Source organism: Sinocyclocheilus rhinocerous, unplaced genomic scaffold (assembly GCF_001515625.1).
Source record: "Sinocyclocheilus rhinocerous isolate Xijiao unplaced genomic scaffold, SAMN03320098_v1.1 scaffold706, whole genome shotgun sequence".
In the NCBI taxonomy this organism is placed as follows: Eukaryota; Metazoa; Chordata; class Actinopteri; order Cypriniformes; family Cyprinidae; genus Sinocyclocheilus; species Sinocyclocheilus rhinocerous.
In genome coordinates, this window is record NW_015632479.1 from 28,132 (window position 1) to 37,816 (window position 9,685).

The 9,685-nt window shown below is 32.9% G+C and overlaps 1 protein-coding gene across 1 annotated transcript in view; it reads right to left on the bottom strand.

The window, feature by feature from the left end:
- The window catches only part of LOC107742592 (ras-related protein Rab-26-like), a 28,360-nt gene extending 26,355 nt beyond the window's left edge, over positions 1–2,005 (bottom strand). Inside the window, exon 1 of the mRNA XM_016555635.1 lies at positions 1,343–2,005. Coding sequence (XP_016411121.1) covers positions 1,343–1,507 — 165 coding nt within the window. The 5' untranslated portion in view covers positions 1,508–2,005. The remainder of the gene's footprint in view (positions 1–1,342) is intronic.
- Between the last annotated feature and the right edge of the window lie 7,680 nt (positions 2,006–9,685).

A 9,685-nucleotide genomic window follows, 5' to 3' on the forward strand; every position in this document is an offset into this window, starting at 1 on the left:
AATCAGAATACGTCAGTGCTGAATGCAAGTAAGTGAGTGTACTTGCATCAGGCTGGATAACCCAGTTGCCGTGCTCCAGCTTATCTGTATTGACACAGCTGTTCAATTAGAGCACGTGCTTAACTTCAGTCAAACAGAGCGCGTAATTCTCGTTCATATGGGGCGGCTGGATAGCATTGCATTGTTTTTAAATACTGCTGTAGCACAAATAAAAGTCCCAATCTAGTGAAGCTGCACACAATCATCAGAGCTATGAAATATAAATTGTATAACACAGTTGCCATGTTTATGCTGGCAAACTATTTATGCTCACATATGCATACAGATGTATGGCAAGCCATTTTCCCCTTTAAAATGTAATAGCTAAAACTTACTATTTTCTACTGTTAATGTTATTAGTGCTTATCTTTCAATATTATTAAGTAATCAAATAGTAACTAGTGTCTATTCAACAACTGGACCTAGTGACACATTGCCTAGATACTAGCTAGAATATGAATATTTAATATCTTCTGAATGGTTAGTGCAATTCAAATAGTCTAGTAGTCTCTGAAAATACTTATCAGTAAATAAAGAAAATACTAGTTGTAATAGAATAGTTACTTGATACTATTGAGATACTGACTAGTAGAAAGGCGGTAAGTACTAGTATGGAATGAATGAGAACTATTGACAAATTGAATCGATACAGTTAGAATTGGAAAATCAGACTAAATTGTTAGTTAACTAGTCACTGTAAAAATAAAAACACGCTATTACCAGTAACAATGGAATAGTTACTTGATACTATTGAATGACTAGTAGAAAGGGAATAAGTACTAGTATGTAATGAATGAGAACTAGTGACCAGCTGAATAGATAATAGTTAGAATAATCTGCATCTTCTAAAAGGTTAGTGAAATTCAAATATACTACTAGTCCCTGAAATTACTAGTATAGGCTATAAAAATGCTATTATCAGTTACAATGGAATAGTTACTTAATACTACTGAGATCATGACTATAGAAGGGGAATAAGCACTGAATAAAAACTAGCCTAGTGAGAAACTGAATAGATACCAGTTGAAATTTTAAATAATTTGCATCTTCTAAATGGTAAATGAAATTCAAATATACCATGGTATTGCAATGGAACAATGGAATAGTTAGGCTACTTGACACTAGTGAGATTAGTTAGAGCTAGTAGAAAGGGAATAAGTGTTAGTATGTAATGGACGCTCTGAAATTGTATTTAGTAGATATATTCAAACACTAGTAACATAAAACAAATAAAGGACTATATGTATATTCCTCTTGCCATACTGCACTGGGTTCGCGTTGTTGAAAGCGGCTTGTCGTGTACCTTGAAGGCGATGTCGTAGAATTCCCCGCTGCTGCTGAGAGAGGGTCTGCTGGGATGCACCACTCCGTTGGAATGGGTCGGGACTTTCTTACCCTTCTCTTTATCGCTGTTCGGAGATGAGCTCGGTGTACCCCCCTTTCCGTTGACCGCTTTTTTCCTCGACATTATGATTGCTTATTCCCCGTGCGAACGTGCAACGAGTAATTAATGAGCAGCGAAGCGCGCGCTCTATCCGGTTCACTTCTCCCGTTGTCTGTGTTTTAGTAAGCGTGAATTAACTTTTCATCAAGAAGCGCGCATGACTTAAGGGCTCCGTCAAATAAAGAGTGCGTGCAGCGCACCTGCTTCCGCGGCTCGCAATGTCGCTCCGTTTTACGCAACTGGTCCGGCAATTAGTTGTTGTTGTTGTTGTTGTTGTTGTTTTAGAAAAGAAAAAGCGTCTCCGATCCCTGCCTCCCGAATGCACCTGTGCGGCTGCTCTGAAAGGGAGAGTTCACCTCACTCCTCTAAGCAGCGTAGTACTGCACGCGCGCAGGGCGCATTGTCAACAATCAGTGGAAGTGTTGGCCAACGCAAACGCTCGCGCTCACTCTCCACTTGTTGGAATGCAAAGCTCCCTTAAAGGCGCAGTGTTATTTTGAACGCACACCAGGATTAGTTTTAGTCAGGGGTCTCCAGTGTCCTGCAGACTTCAGCTCCAAGCCTAATCAAACACACCTGAACCAGCTAATCAAGGTCTTACTAGGCATACTAGAAACGTCCAGGCAGGTGTGTTGAGGCAAGTTGGAGCTAAACTCTGCAGGACCCCGGCCCTCCAGGACCGAGTTTGGAGACCCCATTGGAGACAATGAATGAACCAAGTTATTAAGAATTTTTAAAAAACTTTTTTTTTTTTAATCTTACTGTAGTAGATCAGACAGTATCCCAGTAAGCCCGTTTCTGCCACGGAATAAAAAATTACGAAGGTAGTAATTGCGACTTTTCTCACAATTTGCTGTTTACTTCTCACAATCGTGAAAAATCAGAATTGCGAGATATAAATGCACAATTGCAAAAAAGATAAATTCAGAATTACGAGATATGAACTCATAATTGTGAGATTCAGAATTGATAGATTTAAAAGAATTGTGAGTTATAAAAACACAATTGTGAGAGAAAAAAAGTCAGAATTGCAAAATAGAAACTGACTTTCTTGCCATTCTGAGTTTACATATCTCTTATTATTTCTAACAATTCTGATACTTTTCTCGCAATTCTAAAAAACAAGTCAGAATTACTATAAAATAGAATTATTGCAAGATATAAACTTACAATTGAGAAAAAAAGTAAGAATTGTGAGATATAAATTTGCATTTGTGAGAAAAATGCCTGAATTGTGATAAAAAAGTTGCAATTACCTTTTTTATTTATTTTTTCCATTCCATGGCAGAAATAAATAACTACGAGAAATATAAACTCAGAATTGCAAGAAAGTCTGTTTCTATTTTGCAACTCTGACTTTTTTCACCACAGAAAAATATTTATTTAAATAAATAAATATCGTACAACTGTGAGGAAAAAAAAATCACAATTACCTATTTGTATTTGTATTTATTTTATTTATTTATTTTATTTTTTTGTGGCATAAACAGGTTTCCATACTTTGGATAAAATCATCTGCCAAATGCATTATTGCTCAAGGTCAGCTTAATAGTACAGTGCTCTCATAATGTGAAAGGAACAGAAAAATAACAAGATGTTTAGGCTGCATATCTTACAGACAAGCAAGCATAAACGCCTAGGCCGGAATTATCTTTTTGTGATGCATGTTTGAGCTCATTAACTCCAGAAGACATGTGAGGTCACCTGCAGAATGGGACTTTTACATTTAAGGAAACTGAAAGCAATGTTTGTGTGGTTTCGCACATCTCACTGCATTCTGGGACTTTGATATTATTCTCAACATAGTCATGTGCACGTAAAGTGACCTGGAAAGGTATGCAGACTTAAAAGATGCATGAGTGTAATTGCACAATAAAACAAAATATCAACGCAAGTAGCATCTGCATTTTTTACTGCATCTCTTTAAGTGTTCACTGTATTTAAAACACATAAAAGGTTTTGCACTTTCATTAAGCATTGTTTCTAAGAACAAGTTTGCCATAATACTGTTATGTTACTGACCAAATTCATTTTTAGGGAATAAATAATAATAATAATAATAATAAAAACTGTTAATTAAACATTTGACTGAAAATAGCTGGAAATAAGAATTATTTTAAAAATGTAAGGAATAAAAATGTAAAGAAAATATTAAATTAATAATAATAATAATAATTATTATTATTATTATTATTATTATTATATTGTTAATTCAACATTTGACAGATTTTTAGGGAATAAAAATGAAAAGCAAATATTTTTTTTAAAAAGTAATATTACTGTTAATTATTATTATTAATTGAACATTTGACCGAAAATACCTGTAAATAGAAATAATTTAATTACTTTTTAGAAAATAAAAAAATATATATATATTAAATTACAGCAGTATTATTTGTTGTTGTTGTTGTTGTTATTATTATTATTATTAATAATAATAATAATATGGGAATAATTTAATAAATTTTTAGGGAATAAATTTTTTAAAGAAAATATGAAATAATAGTACTGTAATTTGTCATTACTATTAATATAATTTTTTATTATTATTATCATCAATAATAATTATAATAATAATGCTTATTATTATTATTATTTAAAATATATATATTAATCAATTAAAAATATATATTTATCCAATATAATTAAGACTTCTAATATTGCTTCTTCCAATATTCCTTTAATTTGTAATGTAAATGCAATGTCATATGTACAGTACATGCCCTGAGTTGTGTATCTGATGTTTAGTATTGAGTTCCCCTCACAGCACACTAAACCAGTACATCACATCTCTCTCAACGGTTTCTGTGCAACGCAGCTGTTCAGAGGTCAGAAATAAACACACTTTCACTTAAAGCTCACCGTTATCCAGCTCTCGTGTCCTGAGGGGTAAAACTTACAAACTTCTGTTGGTGCTTTACAAAAGCTCTATAGAAGATTGATGATCTCATTTGTCTGCAGCTGAATTATTATCGCTCTGTGCGCGTTACATAAGGATTATAAATAATCTCAACACTTTCTATTGACTGGGCTTTTAGTACTGGGGTGAAATTCATCTCCTGGTGAAGAATTCATTATGAGAGAGTGACAGCAGTGATTTCAAATCAGACAGAGCCACGACTCAACTCATGCATCCACATGCATTCATCAGAAAAATCTCCTGGTTTTTGTTTGTTTGTTTTGTAAACTGGGTCTATCATTCAGAATGAGTGTCCACTATAAACAAAAGGACAAATCTAGTTTAAAACACACGTCAAGATGAAAAAAATGTTGGTCTCATATGGTTTTGAAAAACTTTTTTGCTTTTTCAAAACACGTTTAAAAACTTGAAAAATGTCATGTGGTGTAACTATCATGTAAAAAATACATCTTGTACACAATTATTATTTTCAAAAAAAGTTTTTAAATATGTTTTATTTACAGATATCATTAATTATTTATTCAAAATATCATTGCATTTTAGGGAGTTGCACCACATGACATTTTACAACCTGTACTAATCTTTAAAAAAAATCCTCATAAAAACATTTTTTTATTCATTATGATATTAGCACAGTTGTATCACCCTGATATTGTTTTCTTTATGTCCCCTCCCCAAAAATATCAAAATGAATTTTAATGCAGAAACTAAAATAACCTCATAACAGAAGAGAACAATTATTCTAATTATAAGTATTCAAGTAACTGCATGTGTGAATCGCATTTTTTATGTATTTCTTAATGTAGTTCTTAAACGTTCCCATGGACTGAGCCTCTGAATCCCTTCAACCTTGCCCCCTTTCTGCCTGTTTCTGAAGCCTATGCTGAGACACATCTGGCATCCCAGACTCTTATTTTCATGCTATCTGCCAACTAAAAGTAACATTTCATGCATGGTAAAAATTTCTTACAGCAGCTTTAAAGGAATAGATTTGCTGAAAACGTCCTCACCCTCTGATCATCCCAGATTAGGATGAGTTTGTTTCTTCATCAGGTTTGGAGAAATGTAGCATTGCATCAGTGTCTCTGCAGTGAATGGGTGCCGTCAGAATGAGAGTCCAAACAGCTGATAAAAACATCACAATAATCCACAAGTAATCCACAGCACTCCAGTCCATCAGTTAACATCTGGAGAAGACAAAAGCTGAAACACATCCAGCATTAAGACGAATTTAACTCAAATACATTGAGTCTATAATTCATAATAACGCTTCCTCCAGTGAAAAAGTGCATCTGCTGTTGTCTCGCACATCAAAATATTTAAAGGGTTTGTTTTGGACTGACTGCAACTAAAATACATGTTTATAGTGATTTATAACAACACTGATGCAGCTTATCTGTACTGTTTTTCTAGCAACAATGCAAATTTGACCACTTGTGGCTTACAGTGCATCTCCTCTCTCTGTTTAACCTGGAAAGCAGCATGTGAACCACATGAGCCAGTCCAGTCTGTAGTGATACGGCGAGATGGTTACACAGGTTTACACAGGAGCTCATACTCCTCCCAAACCACATCTTCTCTGGTGTGATTGATGCTCAGTGCCCTGAAACACCACCTCCATCCGCTCCTTAGTGACACGACGCGTGCACCGGCTCTGCCATCTGCTGGTTACTGATGAGGTTTATATAAATGTCAAGCTCAGACAGAGACAGATGCGGTACCTGCCGAAGGCTCTGTGTGTGTTGAAGATCCGCAGGAGATCAAATGAGGTGTTGGAGCTCAGCAGGTTACTCAGATACGCTATCAGAATCTCCAGAGACACACTCAATCAATCAACATACACCTGACCAGAGACACAGTCAGAGGCCGAGAAAAACAGCCAGTCACAGGGAGACGGATCTGATCTGAACCGAGAGTCCAAACATACACTACCTCAGTAAGACCGTAAGACTTTTATTCAGCAAAGATGCATTAAAGCGATCAAAAGTGACAAAAGATTTCTATTTCAAATAAACACTGTTCATCTGTGAATCCTGAAAAATAAAATGCATCACAGTTTCCACAAAAATATTGTGCAGCACGACTGTCTTCAGCATTGATAATAATCAGAAATGTTTCTTGAGCAGCAAATCAGCATATTAGAATGATTTCTGAAGATCATGTGACACTGAAGACTGGAGTAATGATGCTGAAAACACAGCTTTGATCACAGAAATAAATGACAGTTTAACAGATATTCACACAGAAAACAGCTGTTTTACATTGTAATAATATTTCACAATTTTTACTGTATTTTTGATCAAATAAATGCAGCCTTGGTGAGCAGAAGACGTAAAAAATGTTACCGACCACAAACTTTTGAACTATAGTGTACATAAATATAATTGAATACTGAAAAGGATCAATAAAAAATAGTTAAGCATATTAAATATATTTTAGCCAACATTTGTGTGCAATGCATTTTATACATATTTTAGTATTATTTATATACTACTATATTTTTTATGAATATAGCTTTACTTTTTATGCTTTTATTTTAATTATTTTTTTGTGATTTTATTTTAATTTAATTTAATTTTTTTAGTAATTTTGCTATGTGTACTTTTGTTATTATATATATATGTGTGTGTGTGTGTGTGTGTGTGTGTGTGTGTGTGTGTGTGTGTGTGTGTATGTATGTAACAATTCAGGATACATTTATTTCATTTGTTTTTATTTTTCAATTTTAGTTTTTACTTATTTCCAGTCAGTAAAGTCAAACGTATTTCAGTTATTTGCCAACACTGAAAAAAAAATGAGTGTAGAAATAACAAATAATTACAAAGAATCAGCAAGTAACACACTGAATTAAATGAAAAAAAAATTAAGTAGAATTTACAACTTTGAAAAAACTTTTTTACATTGAAGGCAACATTTCTAATTTAAAGTTTTCCATCTATTATTTATATTTGAATCATGTTTTTTTGTTTTTGTTTCAGTTAACAATAATAACCTCTGCTGATGATATCTTGTTATGTGTTATTATTAAAAGCGCATCGTTCAGTACTTGTGCGTGTGAGTAAAGCATGCAGAGACCTTTAGTGCAGAGCAGCAGAACTCAGATTCCCAGGAATGATCAGAGCAAGCTGTTAGAAAACACACACAAAAACACACTGTAGGCTGCCATGAGGAAATGATGCTGAAAATAACAACACTGTTGTGTTTGGTTGAGCTATGCACTGGGTAAAAGACCCAGTACTGCCACTAGATGGCAACAAAGCTGTGATTGAAACTCTTCTGAAATGATCTGGAAAATATTAAACCACAGCTTTCACATTTATAAGTGGGGAACAGTTTGCTCTGGAAGAGGATCTGCAGGACTCCGTTCAGCATGCCATTAGTATGCAGTATATAGCATTCAAGATGCAATTTAATCCCTACAGAGTGTCCACTGCTACCTCACAGGAAACACCGCATAATATCACATCACAAAAATACTTATATACTAATATAATTACATGACCATTTGTTTGTTTGTACATAATTATACTAATTATCCAGTATGTGTACATGTACATTTATGTTAATGTTAATTATGTGATTTAATCATATGTATCAAAGTAAATAAAAAAAAAATACAAAAATGACATATAATATATATTATTATTTATATATATATTAAATATTAATGTGGATATTTATGTTGTTGCAGATCAGTTTTCCTGGTTTGGAGCTTATTCCTCCTGTCACCTTTAAACTGTGCTCGGGTAAATTATAAATATAAAAATATAAAAATATATAACTATACATTATATTTAATATTATATAATTATTTCATAATTTATTTATTTCCTATTATTATTATTATATGTGAAATATTAATTGTATACAATTTATTATTTATGCACTTTTTAATATAGTACATTATGTCACTACTTGTTTGATAAGACTAATTATAGTAATTATGCAGCATGCGTACATCTAATAATGTAAATTAATAATATATCAAAGTAAATAAACCTAAAAATATATGATATATAATATTAATTATATAATATTAATTTTATATACAGCATTTTATAATATTTAATAAATCTATTATTATACATATATTATACAATTTTAATACTGTATATTATACTTAATATAAAAATAATCAGAAATTATTCTCAAAACCCCTAAATCAATCAAAAATTATACATAAACAATTAAACACTGCAATCAATTAGTATGCAAATATTGTCATTTTTAGTATTTTACAGTTTTTCTCGATTGCTAACACACTATAACTGATTCATTTGGCCCAATTTTTCAAACCATTCATACAGTTCTCGAAACAAAGACACGTTTCTCAAAACTTTTAACACATTTCACTGGTTTGCACACACGCTCCAATTTACTCAGTGTTTTCTGCAGAACTCTACACAAAAACGCCATCACTTTGCACAGGTTTAACCATGTCCTCATTCAGAAAACACAAACACACAATATAATTAACTCAAGCATCACAAAATGAACTCAAACCGCACACATTTATCCATGTGTGAACATTAAGCAGCAAAACTGATGACACACAGGTCAGAATCTCAGGATGATATGCACAAGAGCACAAGTGATTATGAGTTTTGGAAAATGAAATACTCCTGATGAAATACAAAGCACTATAGTTGAGCATGTTTTTCTGCATGCACAGACCGTGAGGGAAGTTAGCCTACAGCTCATCTACAGGGTTTCAATACTACTTACACATACAATATAATTACAGTACATAGCTGCAGTACTTCAGATGAAAGAACTTTCATTATTCTATGTACAGTAAACACTGTAGTACATGTTGTACACCCTCAAACTCATTACTGTTGGATTGATTTGTAACCAAGTATGTACTGTATTTGTGCAGAACTGAGAGACGGTGTAGCAGCTTCACCCTGAGGTCAAGACAGGTGTGTTTGACCAGATTAACATGAACGATACCAATCTGCATAAGCTAAATAAACCCATATCTATGACTAACAGCTCTCATTTTTAAATGACAGTAAACGTTTCTTAAAGTTTATTGCTGAATTTTACTGTATCTGCGTCCTATATTTATGCCGTATACTGTAACAGTCATTGACTAGCAAAAGGATTCATGTGATGCAATTTGGCAGAGGATGCTGAATAAATGAATGAATGAATGAATTTAATTATGTATTTTTTTATTTATTCATTCATTATTTATTTATTTCTGTAAAGTAACTGACAGTATATTCCAATGTGTGTTTACTGTATATTCAGTTGTTTGGTTTTTGAACTTTTCTTTC